The sequence below is a fragment of the Ictidomys tridecemlineatus genome, chromosome 8, assembly GCF_052094955.1.
Source record: "Ictidomys tridecemlineatus isolate mIctTri1 chromosome 8, mIctTri1.hap1, whole genome shotgun sequence".
Lineage (NCBI taxonomy): Eukaryota > Metazoa > Chordata > Mammalia > Rodentia > Sciuridae > Ictidomys > Ictidomys tridecemlineatus.
Window position 1 is genome coordinate 3,516,313 of NC_135484.1, and position 20,999 is coordinate 3,537,311.

Genomic DNA, 20,999 nt, shown 5'->3' on the forward strand with positions numbered 1-20,999 from the left:
AGGAAGGGAAAGAATTTTAGCTTCTGTGGATATTAACACAGCTCCACGTGGCTTTGCCTCCAAGGTCTCCGTCCTCCCACTCTGGTCTGCCCTTGTGTCCCTGAGGACATGCTGCAGAATGGGACTCTGGTGGGAACTGCCCTAGTGTTCTCCTGATGGTCTTGGGTCTGCTCTGCCCTCACAGTTCTGAGTCCCTCTTCCCCCAGAGGACCTGAGCTGCCATCTATAGCATGTCCTGTCTTGACCCTGGAAAAGCCTCCAGTGTCTCATCATAAAACTTGGAACAAAAGTAAATCGCTAGCCAAGCTCTGGCCACTTTCTCCAGACCTAGTGGTCGGGAGGAGCCTCACCTCGTTCCCACCTTTCTTTTTCCCTGCTGTTTTCCCCCTAGCGGGCCAGGCCTGATTCCCGTGGTCTTCCTGAACTCTCCACTCTGATGGAGTCGTCTCTGTCTCTCGGGTCTCAGGTCTTCCAGTGGTGGCCTTTTTCTTTTTTCTGTTTTTTAACCTTTTTCATTTTCACTTTTACCAGCTCTAGTTGCTGCATGAATTTCTGAACCTGTTTATTGTATACCTTCCCCCTTTGGAATGTTCTAGTATTTTGTTCTTTGCTATACCTATGTCTGCTACATGCAGGCATTCAAAACTTTTTGGATTAAATGAGTGTAGCCACAGGCAGTGTGATGGGCTTGTATTTCATGGTGTACAGAATGAGTGCATTAAGAATTCAGCATCCATAGCAGCTAGGTCTACCTTCCTTTCATGAGCAGAGCTAGAACGTTGTTTCTAGTTCACATTAAGTGATCACCTAACTAATCGTAATCAGGAATAAAAACAGAGTGTATTTATTAAAAGCATTTTATGCCAACTTTCTATTTTTTTCCTTTTTAGTTTACAATAAAATAAGTACTGTTAACTGTTTTAAGTTTTGTTATGCTGTTAAATCACTTAACTGTATCAGTCTTTCTAACCCTCATAGTGCCAAGTTTACATGTGCAATGATTTCCAATGGAAAAAACATGTTTTTAATGCCCAATTCTATTAAGCTTTTTTACAGGCTTATGAAATAAGAAATCTCTTTTAAGATTAAAGCTTATATTATTGAGCAGAGAAAAAGAAATGTTGAATTTTTTTTGGTGAATATGAATAAAATGAGATTAAATTATTTTAATCTCATGAAATAATTATTTGTAAACAATATTTGTGTTCTGTTTCTGTTTAAATTAATTTACATGCAGAGAAAACAGATACTATACTTGCTGTGACTGATAATGTGGATAATATACTTATTCCTTAGAAGCCAAACACAAAAATATTCGTTTAAGCCATAAACTACTCCATTAAGAAAATATTATAGATCCTGATTAAGGGACGTGGATTTTCAGATGTATCTGTGGGTTACAGGAAGAATATACATATCTTCTAATGAACTTTCTAACTTATAAGAGATATATCCTTACAAAAAGTAGGGTTGTAAAAGAGATAGATAGTTGAGTGGATGAAAGGAAATGGGCTGATAGAAAACTTTGTAATTGATAGGTGTCAAAGATGTGGGTGATAGGAAGAAGCAGTCTCCCGGGCATCTGGAATTTTATCTTTAGGGAGCACAACTGGGTTGTAATCCTCTGCCAACCTGAGAGAAGGTGCTCCTGACACATCTCTGTCCCCTGACCCCAGGCTGCAGCCCCAGGCAGGACTGTGTACACAGATGGCAGCAGTGGTGGCAGACTCATTGGAACTCCAATGTGAACTGGAAATCATGACATCATCTCACTGGTTACAGTTTCCTACTTTTGATGATGATATATTTTTTCAAATTATGTAATTTGCTTTGTTAAAAAGAACTAGATTAAAATTATTCATTAACTACTGCTTGGTTCTCCTTTTAAGTATAGTCTTCATTCTAGTTAGATTATAGGGAATATATTTGTTGAATTTTTACTCAATCATTTTTCTTCAAAGGAAACGATGAGCCATTTTTAGAGAATTGAAAGGCAGGTGTTGAGCACATGGGTGTGAATGCCAAGCAGCTGAGAGGAAAGCTCATTTGATGTGAGAGGGGAGACATTGGGAGGGACACTTGAAGAGCAGAAGGCAAAGCTCAAGAGCAGGTGACCCATCACTCTCCGCATGTAGTCAGAGAGAGTCCTGCACCTCGGGTCCTTTCTGGCCTTGTCCTGAGCTGCCCATCACCACTTCTGTGCATACCAGACTTTCCTTGTGCACATCCAAGTGTTGGGAGAGATTCTCTCTCAAGGGTTTCTAACCGTGCTAAATTTCCAAACTTCCATGAACATGAAACCTGGTGTGTAGCCATGTGAGTGTCCCAAGGAATGGGAAGATAAATGAGCACAGCTCATGTGACATGTGGTTTCATCAGTAATGTTGAGGCAACAGGAAGGTACAATGCACACCTCGTGGAACTAGGGATAGGAATTATTGTTCTCACCATTCAAGACACTGTTCTTCAGTGCCATTTGACTGTCCTGCTTGTTCCTTGTGTCTGCTTTTTAATGCTACTTTTCTCCTATCATGAAGAATACCCCTCTCCTGTAAACGCACAAGTCTCTCTGGTCCTTACTACAAATGTGCCAGTGCTGTGCTGACCAGTGTTGTATTGTGTTCTAGAGACCGTGTAATTGGTTTGATGATGACTGCCTGTGATCTTTGCTCTGTGACAAAACTGTGGCCAGTTACAAAATTGACAGCAAATGATATATATGCAGAATTCTGGGCTGAGGTATGTCCTTGATTCTTATATTAACATAGATAATGTCAAGAAATGGAAAAGTATTTGAGGAAAAATTTAATGTGTGGATAATTTGTTTATTATCATAATTGCTCATGTTTCTGGTTATTTCAGAACAATGTAATCAGTCAAAAATGAAGAAGGATTTAGGAATTATGCACATGAAATGAGAATCATTATTCTATTACGTCTTCCTTGAAAGTGTGTGTAAATTCTCTAATCTCAACTGAAAGCATATAGGAGTTTATTTCTGAGAAATCATGTAGGAATTTCCCTTACTTAATAGCAGATCTTATGTTCATTCAATAAACATTACAGGACATCTAATTGAGGCAGTAGACAAAGAGGAACCCATAACACATGGGCTGTATTTACCTGTGGGGAGAAATAGGAGAATAATCATTGTGCCCCCAGACACACGAGAAGGCGTGGCTATGCCAGTGGGCACGACATGTACACATTGTGAGTTCTGTGGAGTGTGTGCAATTTAGTTCATGATCTTCCTGAAACAAACACATACATGACTTTTGTTAGCATGTTTCTCTGACTGAATTATTTAAATTATCAATAATGTGCATTGTAGTCCTTAATTTGTTTTCTGAAAGAAAGTAAATACAATTCTCTTGTTCAGATGAATCACAATTACCTATGTGTCTGCATGTTCAAAATTTACTTTATGAAAAAGAGTGATAAATTCTTTGGGTCATTTTTGGAGTAGAGGTGTAAAGGTCAACTTGGAGAGCAAAGAGTTGTGTGGTTGAGGATTCAGCCACATATCTCTTGTAGGCAGGAGAATTAACAAAATGTAAAATTAAAAATCACTCACAGGTTGACTAGAAAGGATTATAATGCTGAACTGTTTCACAGTGGAAAGCCAGGGAATGTCCTTGCTTGAGGCCCACAGCCCGAGTTGATTGTGTGCCTGCCATTGCTTTTCCCAGCTACTTTACGCCTTGTGCGTGTGTGCTTTTGCAGGACTTCCTTTCTTTGCTTTATTGTGTGTGTATCAGAACCTAGTTACTGTCAGACTCATTTAAGGCGATTGTTTTAGATGTTCTTGTCTGAACTGTAATGTTTAGCTTACTACTATCACAGCCAGCTTAAACTGCATGTGTAACCCAGAATACTTGTACTTTCTATAAATACCACTTAGTTTTGCACATAATTTTACCTAAATATATTTTGTATTTAACCAACTATGTTTGTGTTCTAAAATATAAATCAACAAGTGTCAGAAATGCAAGGCGACCTTTACCCTTTGTCCAGCTCATTGATAATATTGAGTCCACTAGTAGGATGAAACACCCAGCGTGCTCCTAGGCACAGCCTTCAAGGACTTCCCTCGTAGTCTGTGGAAGAGGCAGGAACACAGTTACCTTAGGTCTGATCTGCACACCTAGGGTCACAGTTCTCCTTCCAGCCCCACCTCCCACTCCTGCTACAGCCACCACCAGAGCAGGCCTGGGCCTCTTCCCCTTCCCACCGGTTTCCTTGCAGAGTCTGAATCACAGTGATCAGAGAGCCTGGTCTTCAGCCACCTTGCTTGGGATCTAATTAAAGCCTGCTTGGCCCTTAGTACGTGGCCCCAGGCAGCTGGTTGATGATAATTCTGATTATGTCAGTACCTTCTTCCCATTCTCTGCAGCTGTTGTGACGGAAATTTAAATTTAAAACTCGGCAGCATGGAGCAGAGCCAGTGCCCTCTGTCCCTGGGAAGCCTTCCTTACAGAGCTGGTCCACAGCACATGATTGCTTTCCTTTTGGGCATTTGTCCTTGCTTTAAGAAATATTCAAATCCGTGTTTCTTTAAAAATCTGTTTACTTATACTACTTTTAGAATTCTTGAGATCAAAGAACTTAAAGGGTTTCACTCACCTAGGATGGTACAGAGAAAGGTTTGGAACCACTGATGTTAACACTTAAAGTGACGCCAGCCAGCGGGAGTGGCTCTCCAGCACAGCGCCTGGCCGCAGGCAGAGTGCTCAGGGCCTGCTGCTCTCGGGTACTGCAGGGCTACCTCAGCAAACCTTGGAAGACCCAGGCCACTCTCACGATTCCGAAAGCAAGCCTAGTTAACACCACTGAACTGTTAAAGGAATGGGAGGGAAGAGTGGGGAGTAGGAGAAACTCAGGAAATGTTAAGGAAGAAGATTTTAACAAGTTTTAGCAAATAAAAAGCAAGATAATTTTTTAAATCTATAATATGAAGATAATACATCCATCTCATATTGTTTCATGAGGATTACATGAAATAATGCTTACAAATTAGCCCAGAGCCTATAATGTGAGCAATCTTTACACAGATTTTACCATAATTGTAAACTAGGTGATGCTTTGGTGTCCCTTCCTAACATCCTCAGACTGTTGCTGAGTCGTCCTCTCCACAGCCCAGCTTACCCCGCCCGCTCCGTCCTGTCCCTGGTTTACTACTCCTCCCCACTCTCACTATTTCTCCCCTGCTGTAACTCCCACTAACTGATGCACAACGAAGGCCAAGAGAGGACTGAGACTCTGTGCAGGAGAGCATCTGAATAAAGGCTAAATAGTGATGCCTTTAGGCTTTTAATTGTTTTCACACATTTATTTAAAAAATATTTTTATTAATGCACTGTAGTTATACATAATGATGGGGTTCATTTTGACATCATTACACATGCATGGAATATAATTTGCTCCATTTCAGTCCCCAGTACTTCTTCTCAAGGCAGTATCCAGCAATATTTTTTTAAAAAAAATAATAAAGGGCATAACTTGTTAATACCAACATTTTATAATTATTTGAAAATTGAAAGAGAATAATTTCTCCCTCCCCTTTATTTTAGGGCGATGAAATGAAGAAATTGGGAATACAGCCAATCCCTATGATGGACAGAGACAAGAAGGATGAAGTCCCTCAGGGGCAGGTATGTGTTGGGGGAGTCCACTTGTTGTTCATGTGGGTGTAAAATCATTCATGAAGAGGAAGCTGTAATACCTCGTGGAGTAGAGGGACAAATGGGTCCTCCCAGGTCTAGTGACTGATGAGGAAAGTCAAGGATTTAGAACTGGGAGAAGAACTATACCCTTGAACCACCATCCACTCGACTGAACCTGCACAAGCTTTCACACTCCTAGGAATCTTACTTGAGGGATGGAAAAGAAGAATCCAAAAGCTGGTGTTCCCACCGAGGATGGAGGGCCAGCTCTGACCCTGCAAACCAAGGTGGGGAGTCTGGAGGGTGTGGCTACCTGTGGGCAGGAAGGAGGGCATGCTCTTGGACACACTGGAGCTGCTGGAGACCACCTTGCTTACCCCAGCTTGGTGGCAGAAGACGGAGCTTAGGAAGCCCAGCTCTCTGCAGATGGCATTGCCGTCAACAGATTCTTCTGACCTGAAACCCAGGGATGGAGGACTTCGAATTGTTAACACACTCTGTCATTGGCTGAACTAAGTTTTTGTTGTGTTGTTTTGTTTTTTCAGAGTAGCATTATGGATTTTGTATCAGGTCCATTTTTTCCTCAAAAATAATACTTAGTATTTTTTATGTTTTTTAGTTGTAGATGGACACAATACCTTTATTTTTATTTTCTTTTATGTGGTCCTGAGGGTCAAACCCAATGCCAGGTGAGTGCTCGACCACTGAGCCACAACCTCAGCCTAGTGCTTAGTATTTTATAAAGTTTTTTCTTAACAAAAATTGACTTTAATGATTCTCTTTCCAGGACTCATTGTAATCCATGTTGATTTTTTAGTATTCTAAGAGAGCTTTTGCAATGGGGTACATGTGTGTATGTGATGTTTTTCTCAGTTATGAGACCAACTTGAACTACCAATCTTCTAATGACACAATAAGGAAGAAAGTTACGGACAAAAACTTATAGAATTTGCTTAGAAGCATGTCAGATCCTCCCGGTATGGTGGTTCTGGACAGGTTCTCTATGTTCCTGCTCTTTTTAAATTTAATGTGGGCAAGTCCACAGCTCAGAGAGGGTTGGCCTGACAGGGAAGTTGAGTGGTTTACTCCTGGCAATTGCCTTGGGTGGTTCATTTTTTCCTTCCTACATGACAGTGCACCTGACATACCTCTTGTGCATGCTAGACACACACACACACACACACAAACACACACACACAAACAGGATTGCCTGGTATCCCTGCTCATGGAGTTATTTGGGGTTACAGCAACTCATTGTTTCTTCCTGGGGTTTGCTTTTTATGTTGTATTTTGAAGTTCTTTCCAACCCTGACATTTCCTAGACCTGCTCCTGTATTTTCTCCAGTTATTTCTTTTTTGTTTCATCACTTTACATTTGATTATTAATTCTTTTGGCATTTGTCTTGTTACATAGTTTAAGAAAAGAATCTTAATGAATTTTCCTTTCCAAATGTTTGAACAGTTATCGTAATAGAATATATAGGAGGGCTGAAAAATTTTCCCTGATGCACTCAGGGTTTAGGTTCTGTTTTTGTGTTTTGAGTAGGAGAATAGTTTGTTTTAGAATTGCTTGCTTTGGGCCAAAACTTTAAGTCCTTTTGTAGTGTGATGAAATATCTCTGTGACCAGCTAATGTTTATCAACTATGCTGCTCTCCAGTTATTGAGTACAATGAACATATTCTTTGTCATAATAATGCAATTCTCTACTTTCTAATAATTACTCTCTTTCTTGGGACTTTCTACTTCATGACACCTGCTAAATATTAGAATCAGGGGATTTCTGCATGAGGTCTGGAGTTAAGAAGGAAGCTGCTCAGGCACTGTCCCAGGAAGATGGCCCTGACAGGAACCGTGCCAAGGAGAAGGCAGAGAGGCACTGCAGGGACTCTGTTCTCCCCTGTCCTTTGATGCATGTCCTTGATGCTCAGTTTTTTAAAGAAATTGGTAAACTGTGGATTCCCCCTGAACCTGCCCTGAGTCCTGCTGCACTTGGGCAGTCGTGGGCTGGGGGTGAACAGAGCTAGCCCATCCTGGGCAGGTCTTGGTGGCTGGACTGCCTGCCTTCTCTGCCACCAGTCTCAGGATCTTTTACATCTTGCCTCCAGTCTGACACAGTATTATCTATTAGCAAGTGATTTAAAATTCCTAATAAAGTGTTCTTTAAAATATTTTTACCATGGAAATTAGAACTATTAAATCGAGCATTTTGAGAGAATAATAACACCAGAGAGCTATGATACAGTAAATATCGTTTATCACAGGTAAAAAATAAAAGGAGAAGGCCATCAGGTGCCCACTCCAAGGATAGTGCACAGTAGATGGGGACACTTCGGTGACACCTGAACATCGGGTTGGATGCAAGTCAAACCTGTAGAGCAACAGACTTAGCTCTGAAATGCCTGCATTGGAGTACTGAGCTTAACCAGCAACAGCAACAGCCTAACTCATATCAGTATATTTCCTGTAGCTCAACTTGGGTTTTAGATCTCAGTGGATAGAGACTTTTGTAATGTTTTTTCTTATTTGTTTTATTTCTAGGATGTATTTTAATGCATTTTAAACTGCATTCAGCAGTAGTAGTCGTTGAGCCCAAATATCACATGCAGCACAACTAGAAGATTTATTTTATAGTTATTAGACTTGAGAACAGAAATTGAGGTCGACTAGATCACTAATGGGCAGTTCTGTTTCTTGTCCATGACTTTGCACGGAGGCAGCTTGGGTTCTACAATGCTGTGGCCATTCCCTGCTACACCACGCTGACCCAGATCCTCCCCCCGACAGAGCCTCTGCTGAAAGCATGCAGGTACGTACAGTGGTTCAAGCTGTAATGTGATCTAGAAGACAAAGAGAAATCCAGAGCAAGTAACAACCAAGACTCCATGTAGGACTTTTCATTCCATTAACTTATGAATGTGTCTTATCTACAGTTTACAGCAAACATGAGTTGAGGGGCTCTAGGTTTGCCTAGGTATCAAGTTTCCCTCTTTTAGTGTCTTGGGGGTCCTGGCTAGCCAGCTTCCCAGCTCCTTCTCCCCTGCAGCTCAGCGCCCATCAGAGGTGAAGCTTAGACACCACCTGGTGTCAGGCAGTTCATCCCGCACCTCAGACAGGACGGAGTGGGGAGCAGGCCTGCTGACGGAGTCAGGGTCAGCTGTGGAGACCCTTCTGTTCAGGAGGCAATGCCCCCTTACACCTGTGCTGCCTGGCTGGGCACCGAGAGAACACACTCTGCTTAGCCCTGTAAATGGCCTCTGCTGATGGGGGCTCCTCCCTGGACATGGGAGACCAGGCCACATGCCACAGGGAAGGTCCAGGGGTGGCAGCAGGAGATGCCCAAGCTCATCTCACAGCCACCATAGTTCCTTTCATGTGCCACATGAGCATATATGAAAACTTCACTCACAGAATCATCCAGGAAGGAGCAGGAGGTGTTTGTAACCCTGCAGAGCTTCCCACCCAATCCTGTTTTTATTTAAAAAGTCCAAACGGTAATCTCTGTTCATGGATGCTTATTAGGAAAGAGGCTTATCTTAAGTCATAGTTAATGATTTAAATGGAAAAAGAGGAAACTTGAATGGGGAGCCCCTTCCTCTTTAAGTATTTTTTTTCTTCCAAAAAGAAATTTAAGCCATCTCTTATTTGTTCTAGCTTCAGTCTCTCTGTCCTTCCCTCACTTTTTTCCTGAGGATTCAATTCAGTTAGGAACATTAAAATTTTAAGAATATTTTTAATTAACTTTTAAAAGAAATTCCTCTGAGGAAAGCCTGTGAGTAGGTGCCCCATGGTGTTCCTGACTGTGTACCACAGCCGGCATGGGCATGGGCATGGGCATGGGCATGGGCCTGGGCCTGGGCCTGGGCCTGGGCACGGACGCACCGTGGGAGGACGAGGACTGACACGCGGTCGACCACTGCACACAGAACCGGAACCAGAACAGGCTCTCCCTTCTCTGCTGTTGAGATTTACTTTATGGATTATTTTTTAAGGACAACAGGCAAAGCCTACCCAGCAGCATAAAATAATGATGGTTTTCCTATGTGAGAGAGGGTCTCTCCTTCCTTGCTCCTCCGGGGGAGATTTTGGACCTGCCTTAGTTGGGCGGAGCCTGGGCCAGCCTGAGCTGTGATTGGTGCACAGGGCTCGGCCGGCCGTGATGGGAGGCTGGCATGTGACCAGGACTCTCCTGGTGGGATCCCGTTGTGGAAGTCAGGCGCACTGAGGAGAAATTGGAGCATCAATCTAACTCGAGCATGTAGCTTAGAATTCCCTGTTTCGTGCTACATATTTAAAAGTGGGAGGAGTGCATGGCTGCTGTGGCCCTGGCCACCGATGGTGGAGTTGCTCTCCGTGGGCAGCTCTGTGAATGCAGGACACAGCATCATGGTGGCTCTGACACCTTCTTCTGCAGCAGACGTGACTGAACCACATAATCTCTTTAAGGCCGCTGTAATCTTAGAATTAAAAAATTCAGCATGTGTCGTCGGTATTCAAGGAAACATGCCAAATGTAGCATCTTCCTTTTTCCAATGCACCAGGAAACCTTGAGTCTGTTATGGTGTGGAAATTAGAAGTGTAGCACTCTTCAGGCTATATTTTAGGAAGCCCTTTTGTCTGAAGGTGTCTTATCATGTCAATAAAAGAAAATTGGGGAAAGAGTTTTTATTGTGCCTTGTATGAGTTTTGTTTGCCAGTGTCAAAGTTCCCTTCTGATTTTGACTTTGCATAACAGAAAGCGAAGTCCAGATGGGAGTGTTCCAGGAGTTCTGCGGGGTTAGCCATGCAGAGCACCCTGGTGGTCCTGCGGCAGTTGCCATCCCACGGTTACAGGCTGACCTGCCTGTGACATTCAAACTGAGGGCTTCAGAGAGACAAGAGGGCTGCGGGAGGGCTTTCCAGTAGCAAGACAATAAGAGTTTGTGCCAGGCGGTTTCATTTTGTGTGTGTGACACGGTATTCAGAATGAGATCTGAAGCGTGGTGAGGAGTGTCTCCAGGCCTCCAGAGGGAGCCCTGTGTCCCACCTGCAGTGTGAACGCCTGGGTCCTGCTCTGCCTCAGCCCAGTGGCCTCCTGCACTGCCATCCCCGCCTTTCCTCATCCTGCACAGCCCAGCAGGCACCTCAAGGGCTCACTCCCTTGAAGGTCAGTCCCTCCAAATGCTTAAGAAATGGCACTTCCTGACCCTTAAATGGCTTTGTCTTTGAGACTGGAGCTTGTGGGGGTGAGGTGCCCAGTGCTCTGTGGTTCCCAGGCCTTTTCTGTGAACACATGGCCGGTGCAGCCCAACCAGCTCACCCCAGGGGCCATGAAGCCTTGTGCCCAGTCAGGCCACAGGGCTGTTTGGTCAGCTTTGGAGACGAATGCAGAAATTCTCTTTTCAACGTCACCTCTGTCTTCTGCCCCCAGGGATAACCTCAGTCAGTGGGAGAAGGTGATCCGAGGAGAGGAGAGTGCCCAGTGGATCTCAGCCTCGCCAGCGGCCCCAGAGACCTCTGAGAAGCCACCCGTGAAGACTGATGGCTGACAGCAGGGCCAGTCGTCCCACCAGCGAGTCTCATCTTGCTTCTTTGACTTTTTTCCTTTTATTTTTGAGGGGGGAAAACCTACACCTGGTAGCTGGGGTGGAAACCTTGGAGAAGCTGATGTCAAGCGTGTGTGTGCAAGCAGACGACTTCCCACGGTCTCAGCACATACACCCAGCCAGAGTGCAGCCAGCAGGGCCCGTGTTCAGAAGTCAGCTGGCCAGGACTCCCCAGCCCCCACCCGTCCTTTTCTAGCAGGCTGATTTGCCCAGGCCTTACAAGAAATGGACCAAGACTGCTCAGAGGGTGCTTTCCACGGCGTCTTTCTCTGAGGGTTTGACACGGTACTTTTGTGCTATTCTACTTTGGCTCTCACACCATTGTTGCTTTGGCGTCCTTGGTTATAAATAGGTTTTTACACTTTCCTATTGTGAATGTTCTTGTGTGACCTCCTTGGGGTTGACTTGAATTGTAGCCCAGCGCCTCAGGACCAGTGTCATGAAGATTACAGAGTCAGAAGTGATGGAAAAGCCAACGCTCTGCGTCTGTAGTGGAGGGCGGTGAGCCGGCTTCACACTAAGGGAAGCGGACGTCTGGCCTTTTGAGAAGAGCTGTAGGTGTGCACCCTGTCAGCCTCAGAACTTCAAGTCTCAGTTCAAACAATGTCAAAGAGTTAAAAAAAATTCCTCATTGTATTCTTGGAAAATTTATTGAATCTTTGCATAAAGAACAAAATAAAAGCAAGGCATATAAAACTTTTAACGAATAAGTCTTGTGTGAATGTAAAATGTGAATATTTAATAATGATTCCTTGAAATTGTCACTTTGTCATGGAAAAAGTTTAGACTCATATTCAAAATGGAAGGTTTATTCTAAAAGTTACTTCACTAAAAGACCATACAATTCTCTTAAAATCAAATGGCACCTTGACGTTTTGATGTTCTGTAGCTCACTTGAGTCTGCTGTCATCCCTCCTGTTCTCTCTGCGCGTTGCCCAGTCCCCTCTCAGAGGCGTGCTGTGGGGGGCACAGCCATGGGGAGGCACAGTGCCCTTGCACTGTCCCTTGTCTCTGTCCTGTTCTCTCCTCCCAGATTAAACATCCACATCAAAACCAGTGACTTGGGTGGTTGCTCCTATATGAGTTTTTGGCAGACTAATACCACTGGACAGGTTAGTGTCTAGAAGGGTCCGACAGCACTCTCTGGACCCTTCTGCAGACATTAAAGAACAGGCAGTATCAGGTCCTGCTAGTGCTTTAAAGAGTCTGAGCCCACCCACGGCACAGTGGTATCTGAACCCCAGGGAATCAGAGTCTTCAGGAAGTGACACCCAGTCCATAGCAAGTAGCTCATCCTCTATTCTTGTGGCAGGAACATGGAATATTACTTTAGAAAACAAATTTTAAAAAATAGGCTTATGCATTCTCAACACCATACACATCATTCATATGAGCTTGATGTTTGCAAAATTAAAGCCTTTTCTACAACATGGTTTATTATGTTGTAGCAGAGTTGACTGTACATAACCACTGTTGTTATTTTAGATTAACACTATGTGTTCAGTTTCCTTGTGGGCCTCTGAAGTTGCCATCTTCTTTCCATGGAGCTCCATTTGCTATTGTACTTAAGTAATAGGAAGTAAAATGTAATAACTAAAGAGAGGAATCCGACTGTGGCTAGATCTACACACACATACATGCATGTATGTAGCATGTGTGCAAACACAGATGTATATATGATGCACTCACATAACACATGAGACAGAAGCAAAGATAGGGAGAAAGAGGCAAAAGTGTATGAAAAATAAAAATCATCCTCATTCTTTAAAAAGGATTTTTGTGTTGAGAAATATCTGTTGCTTGATAAGTTTGACCGAAGTGTGATTATTCAATGAGGATAAAATTCTAAAAAGTTGCATAAGTTTCCTCATATGAATTTATTAAATGATCCCATCAAATACAACTTTCATTTACATAAATGAATTGAGTCATCTAATCTAATTGGTAAGATAAATTGCAGGAGGGGGCTTATCATTTAAGATTATTGTTTAATTAAAAGGATTTTAAAGGCATGCTGAATCCTAATTCTTAATGGGGAAAACAACCACTGGGCGGGGAATCTCACGGCCGCTTTTACATTTGAAGGTTGCTCTTCTGATCTGATCACAGGAAATTCTTTTAATTTGATATGGCCAAGGGTATTGTATTGTATGACTCTACTTTGAACAGTTTTCCAAAGGAGAGTGTGTGGCTCTGCTGGGGGGGGGGGTCCATTTCTTGTGAAATCTTGTCATAATAGAAGTGCAGCTTGAACAAAATAATATATGCTATAACATCAAGTGTTTCCATCACTTTTGCCATGTGTGGGATTGATTTAGGAAGCATAGATTGACCTAGAAAGAGCCTAGGATGCACTGATATTTAGTTAACAATTGGTTTTGGAAAACATATGGTCAGGAGCATCTTTGCATTTTGGCAAATATGTTTGGCAGACAAACTGTTTCTCGTCTTTTTCCCAGATCTTTTCTTACAAGGAAAGTGTGATATCAGAAGCCAGGCAGATGGTTTTCATGCCAAATTAAGGTGATATTTTAGAGTAGGCTGGATTTTCCTTGATATAAATTCAGTAAGCAGCTACAACTAATGTAGAATGTCCAGTTTGTAGAAATTTGTATTGTTTATGTTGATTAGTAATGGGTAATGCAATTATTCCATTATCTTTCCAGACTTAGTAAGCATTTTTTTTTAACCAGAAATCACCTTGGAAACAAATGTATGCCAACAACAACATGAAGCATCGAACCCTGTCAGTGGTATAAAATCCTACAAAAATGCAAGCATCTTATTAATTAGTAATGAATTAATTAGGAGGACTAAAAGGGAATGCAGTGGGTATAAACGGCTAATAAACATGGCCCTTTCCCCAAGGCAGGGACACCTGTATCTCAGGCCCCTGCTTTAGTTACTGCAAAGATGAGTCTGAGAGACTGACCTGGGGAAAGAGCCCGCTGAGCCACCAGCCAGCAGGCTCCATCTTGGCCCCTCCTCATGGTGACCCTTACAGTGGCATTCCAAGGGGCGCCTGCTCACAGCCATGGATGCAGGGTCCATCTGATCTGAAACTAGATTTGTTCAGTGTAGGTTTCCTCTTTTTTAGCATGTTTTAAAATTTTGTTTTTCTAATTTTGTACAGGACATGCAGAGATGCACAAATCCCTAGATACCTGGGTTTTTAGTTTGCCATGTTGTGTTTCTGGTCTCTGAATTCAAAGTCAAGGTTTGAGCTCTAACAGTACTAAATTATTCATCATGCTTTGGCCTGTGCCTTGACTTTAAACACTGCAGTTTTATTTACTTCCTCTCTCCTGGTCATTAGTTTGCTTTTTCTTCTCCTCCTCCTCCTCCTCCTTCTTTCTTTTTCCTTAAATATAATTGAAAACACTGAAAGGACCACATCCCTGGTTAATTTGATCAAGTTGAGTGAACCAGGACCATTCTCTCCTCATCAGATTCCTGTCCTTTCTTTGGCTGGCTTGACATACACCCTGGTGACTGCAACCAATGAACAGCTCAGATTGTCTTTACTGAAAAAACTTCCAAGAACTAACACTGCGTCTGATGTGGTTTTGTTGGCTTGCAGGTACCAGAGGCATGATTCAGATTTTTGAAAATTACTTCTCTATATATTTACAATGTGTCTGCTTTCTACACTTAGATTTTATTTAGGTTGTAATTCTCAATGACTCTTCTTTTAGTCACTTTAGTGGATCCCTTCTACTGCAAGTGTTGATTTATCAATCACTGTACAACTTGAGTTGGCTGTGTATGCTACAGTCAGTTCCCCACGCTTAGCAGCGCATGGCTGTTAGAGTTGCACATGTGTGTGAGTATTAACCTGATGCACATTTTGCTCAATTTTTTACGCATTTATACTAAGTTTAAATTAGTGGTGCCCAGTACAGTACATGTTGTTTTTGTTGTCTTTAAAAAATAAACAAACCAAAAACTGTACAGTTTGGTTGCCTAAAGCACTGGATATATTTTATGTGATGAAAAACAATTAGCCAAGAAAGAAAAAGTTCAGTGGAATTCTTGTTCCAGATTAAGAAGATGGAACAAAGAGAAAGACATATTAATATTGCTTAAGAAAAACACATTTAAAATCCAAAGAAGCACCGTGATAGTCACCTAATTTTTCTCTCAACCTCACAGCAGACAGTGCATTCTGAGTTGTAAAGTCTGCCTGCTCTGTCCTCAAGTTTGAGAAGCTATAACTGAAACATGTATACCTGGGCCTGGCTCAGAGGGCCCGGAAAAATGTCACGAAAGGACCACAGCGGGAAGTCAGCGTGTATATTTTAATGCCCAGCTAATAACTTTGAGGCACTCTTTATTTGCAGAAGTTTGAGCAAGATGTTTTTATTTCTGATATAAATTTAGTTCAAAACTGTATTATTTAATATTCCAGGTCACCTAACACATCATCCTATCATGGATGTTGCCACCTGTTTTTTTCTTAGGTCACCCTGATAACCCAATTCTCTGCTGTCGCTCAAATACCCAACATAAATGACAGTTGGGAATATTTTTTCCATATGATCTGTTGTATGGTGTATATGCTGCCTATCCATTTAGTGTGCAGATTGAAAGTACAGTAGATTCTTCAGTAGAAGGCATTTCTAATATCTAAACAATATTCCTACCTGTTTGAAATTAAGTGCTTGCCTAAAACACTGTGAAAGTTACCAAAATTTGTACAAATGCAGCATCTTGATTCTTTCTGAGAAGAAAAGGTGACTTTCTCTACATAAACATAAGCGCAAAAGAGATGCTGTACTCCCACCTTGCCAAGGCACCTAGCAGCGCACTGTGACAGGTTCCTGCTGACCAGGACCATGGGAGCGCAGCCAGGCCCTGTACCACAGTGCCCGGATAAGCTGACAACCTACAGGCAGCAGCTCTGGCCAAAGCCTTACTAGGATCTCTTGGAAGGGGAAAAAAATTCCAAGTTAACAATATCCAACCTTATTGTAGTTGAGGGGTTAGTAATTTCCAAAAATGATTTTATATGTATGACATAAAAATCTTTGTAAAATGCCCAAGTGCAATAACTTAAAGAGATCTTAACTTTGCATTTATAAATTATAAATATTGTACATGTGTGTAATTTTTTTCATGTATTCATTTTCAGTCTTTGTATTTTAAAAGGAATCTTTACTGTTATGTTTGTATAATATAACAATAATCATTTATTATAACCTAGGCAAGATGTAAATAAATTCCTAATTCAAACAGCTGGTGTATATGCATATATGGGTATTATATGGCGAAGTCTAGCTTTGTTTTACTTACATGCTTAGAGCTGCCAGAAATCTTTGTTGATATGTAATTATACATATAAAGTATATATATATATGTACGATACATGAAATATATTTAGAAATGTTCATAATTTGGTGTGAATCATTGAATACAGTTTTTAAAGCATCATCTTTCATGTTTTATTGTCCGCTGTCTTTTGTGGGGAAGATATGAGATGTCCCCCGAAAGTGCCTGTGAAGACCCAGGCCTCGTTCTCCTGGAGGACTGTGGCCACACTGAGCTAAGATGCTGCGTTAGCTTCAGCCACTTTCCAGCAGAAAAGATGGGCCAACCCACAAGGTTAGAGTTCACAATGACTCACTGGCTGCACTGCATGGTTTTAAAGTTTCAAAAGCTGTCTGGGAAGACCGGTTTTCAGGAGGACTGCTCCCGACTGCAAAGCTCAGGACACTGAGTGCTGACCCAGTGCTTCCCAGCCAGCTTCTCTGACCATGGAAACTTCCGGGCACTTCACACATGCACAGTCACAAGGGGCGCACCCTCATGCAGACAGAGGCTGTGCAGGACGCACCGTAACTATGCACTGCATGTTTGCATGTGAGTGTACATGAAGACATTTTTCAGACTAGAACCTCACAGAATCCAGAACAGTGATAAGTACACTCGTGGTTTTATCTTTAAAGCTCTGCTTAAGGAAATGGTGTTTTTATTTTGGCTATCTCTGCTTGCCATCAGGTGAGCAGGCAAATGGAAAATATTTAATACCAAAAATTGTTAAAATTTGATTGTATCCCCAGAACCCTCCTTAACCTTAAACATTCCAGAGCTGAATATGGGAGTCAGAGATTACTGGAATAGACATTGCATCGTTGAATATGAATGCCCAGAGCTTGGTGAATTTGAAGGCAAACGGGTAGCCCGCCAAGGGGGCTTTTTCCCCAACTCCACTCTTCCTGAGGGCAGGCCCTCCAAATGCACGGCAGAGTGCAGAGTGCAGACGGAATGTTTTGTGAAGTAGTCATTTCCCGTGGACCTGAATGTTTCCTGTGTTAAAATGAATCTCCTTAGCCAACTTACCCATATGATTAGTTGGCAGTCAAAATTACTGATGGACACTTTGTAAAGCCGATTTGAGTCAGAGTCCTCATCTTGGGCACACATATATTTGATGTTCTGTCAACTGCAGAAGAGTAATATTTCTCCCTTGTGTCTATTTCCTAACACACAAGGATCGGAAAAGCAGCACTTTCACACATTTATTCAACAAGTGTTCCTTGGGCACTTAACATTGGAAGGAAGGAATGCAGGGGAGGAAGACAGGAAGTGGGAGGCTGTCGAGGATGTTTCTGCAAAATTGGATTTGACTTTGTCTCCCAGGAGGCTTTGGTCACCACCATTGCTTCCCAGCTCGTGTTCTTTTGTTCAGTCATTACTTACACAATCAGTAGCTCAAAGTTAGAAAGCAACCCTTGCAGTTAAAGACAGGACAGACCTGTATTTGCAAGGCAATTTTTTTAAGTGTATTCTTCCAGCTCTCCTGCCCCCTCTTCCTACACACCTGCACATGGCTTCCAAAGTCCCAGCAGAGAGGGGCTTTCCCTGAGGGTACTAGGAGCGGAGGGGAAACGGCTGAGAAATAGTCAGGAGCTTATTTGAAATAGCAACTTCCAGATTCTTAGCAGGTAATTGTATTCAGGTGATGCCTTGCCTTTTTGATAGGGATCACTACTTGGGTAGAACTTTTGCTCAGAAAGATGCCCCTTGTGCCACCTGCAGTTGCATGGGGCTCCCATCTGTCCAGGAGCAGCCCACTGGAGTGACTCCACCACCCATTTCCTGTCCCTCCAACTCGTTGCTTAAAACTCCAAGTCACCTCCTACCTTGGAGACCCTCTCCCCATGACAAGCATGCTTCCTCCTGAGAGAAAGGAACAAAGAGTGCCAGTTCTCACCTTCAAGCTGAGGTTTGGGCTGGACATGGTGGCGCAGGCCTGTAATCCCAGTGAGTCTGGAGGCTGAGGCAAGAGGATCAACAGTTCAAAGCCAGCCTCAGCAAAAGTGAAGTGCTAAGCAACTCAGTGAGACCCTGTGTCTAAATAAAATACAAAATAGGGCTGGAGGTGTGTCTCAGTGGTCTAGTGCCTCCAAGTTCAATCCCCAGTACCAAAAAAAAAAAAAAAAAAAGAAAAGAAAAGAAAATGAGATTTGAAAATTCACAGTAGATGCAAACTTGAGAGGAAAGCGTTTCTGGGTACGTATTAGCCAGTAATCTGGTTTTAAGCAAGATATTTTCAGAAGACTTTTAAATTCCCTACTATTGAAGGCTGCCTGAACTGGAGAAGAAAGGCGCAGGAGGAAGAAAGCAACTGGAGGGGTCAGTGTGCCCTCTCCCAAAGGAGGTTCAAGGTGAGAACCACAGGGACAGCTGGGGGCAGGTAGAAAACCCCAGGATCTGCTAGAGATCCCACAGTTGAAGTTCCACCTCTGAGCCACCATGACAATAGGCAAAGCTAGGCAGGAGGTGGCCAGATTCTCCAGGCTGATCTTGTGGCCATGACATGGGGACATAGCTCAGGAGAGCACACAGGTCATGTGGTGGGAGATCATATTGGATTCACATCACATCAGTAAGCACCACCCCTGAAAAGCACAGAGACTTGGGGAACGTCACTGGGACAGATGGGACCTAGCAGAGGCCAGGTCCACCAGCAGGGTAGGGCCCACATTGAAGCTCCCTCCCAGCACCCCAGTTGTCCTAGGACTCAGGGGAGGAAAGTGTATGTAGGAAGCTTCGATTGACCTGCAGCTTGAGTGAGTTCAGGAGGTGGAGCAGCGCAGCCCGCAGAATTTTCCTGATCAGGACTGAGTTAGGCTTCCTGCTATAGACACTTAAGGACATCAGCAAATTCAATACTCTCTTAGAAAATGGTTACGCTTTTTCCCATTTGCATTCAGGGCCAGCAAAATGTGCATTTGGTGTTCTGAGATGGCATATTCTGGGTCTCACCCTAACAGCTGAGAGATAAAGAAATCTCTTGGACCTTGTGAGGATCCAGTGGGACCATCCCTGTGCAATAGACTGAAAGTGACCCAGAATTTACTCCAGAGTTAAGAGGTGAGGATGTACCCTGCAGCATCCTGAACCACAGCGAGGTGCTGTGATCCATGGCTAATTCTCCTCACTAAGGGAGTTGCTAAATTTGGAAGTTGCTTTTCTTTCAGAAGAAAAATGCTCTACCTGTTCAATGATTTAATGCCCCATTAAAATACATAGGCCCACCTCATCTGCAGGTGTGTTTGGGTTCTACAGAAACAGAACCAACCTGTGCATACAGGGCTGGGGGAGGTGGGAGAAAAGAAAGAATTGGTAAGGATTTGGCTCACAGGATGCAAAGACTGAGACATCCGTGATGTGACTCGCCATCTGTGAACTAGAGACCCCGGGAAGCTGGTGGTGTAGGCTCAGTTTTGAGACCTTAGAGCCAATGGTGTAAACCAGGGGCTAAGGCCTGAGAAGCTAGGGTGTAGGTCTCAGCCTGAGGCAGGAGAACAGCTCTCAACTCCATAGTCAGGCAGAGAGAACCAACTCTGGCACCTCCTCCTGTTGTATTCAGGCCCCAGGGCATTGGGTGATAATTTTCCCAGAGAGTGGACACTTTAGTGTGGCCTTCATGGACATGCATGGGTGGTGATCTGCTTTACTCTTATGGAGGAAGAGGTGACTTGGGAAGTGGGTAGAGAGCAGAAAATTCCAAGGCAAGTTCTTTGCATATTTTATCCATCTTTTAAACTTTTTGAATCTTATGGTTATTTCATCCTCAAATATCACTTAAAGTTATTTGCAGAAAATCATCTTAAGAGTCAAATATAGGCCACATCTGAGAAGGTCTGAGGTATGTGGAAATGGCTCACCTATGGGCAGGTGCAGCATAGGAAGCCCCATCCCGTGGGGACAGACAGGACAATGAACTTGGCCTTTGTCCTCCTTGCAGACAGACCACATGCTTAGATGCTGTCCACATGGTACATTTAGGACAAAATATTTTTTCTTTCTTTTTTGGGGGGTGGGGGAGGACGAGGGATGGAACCCAAGGCCCGTGCTCTACCACTGAGCTACCCTCCAGACCTTGGGCCAGAATCCTTTGTGTTGAGCAAAATGCTTCAGAGAGATGTTAGAGATGGAGTCAACTCGGGCTTTGTTTTACGTGTTTTGAAGATGAGAAAACAAAAGCACATTTGTTTGCTGATGGATATGTTCTTATACAAAAAAAAAACCCCACAAAGATTGATGATGAGAGGGAGAGGGAGACGGAGAGGGGGAGAGGCTCAAGACAGAGAGAGAAGGCAAGGGGTTCAAGAACCTGGGTTACTTTGGGCCTTGGGTGGATGCAGACTTTCCTTGCCCTGCATCTGGAAGAATGGGGCTGGGGGGAAGCTAGCGCGGAGGGAGAAGACTGGTGAGGTCTGGGTGGGCGGAAACTGCTTACCTGC

The 20,999-nt window shown here is 43.2% G+C and overlaps 1 protein-coding gene across 10 annotated transcripts in view; it reads left to right on the forward strand.

Annotated features, from left to right (window-relative positions):
* Positions 1-16,677, forward strand: part of Pde10a (phosphodiesterase 10A) — a 508,658-nt gene extending 491,981 nt beyond the window's left edge. For 7 of the 10 annotated variants that reach the window (XM_040283551.2, XM_040283542.2, XM_040283546.2 and 4 more), the window contains 4 exons: positions 2,628-2,739; positions 5,571-5,651; positions 8,383-8,471; positions 11,073-16,677. In XM_040283551.2, the coding sequence (XP_040139485.1) occupies positions 2,628-2,739; positions 5,571-5,651; positions 8,383-8,471; positions 11,073-11,190 (400 nt within the window). In that variant the 3' untranslated portion in view covers positions 11,191-16,677. The other 3 variants (XM_078018762.1, XR_013424690.1, XR_013424691.1) reach the window with 3 other exon arrangements.
* Positions 16,678-20,999: the final 4,322 nt, after the last annotated feature.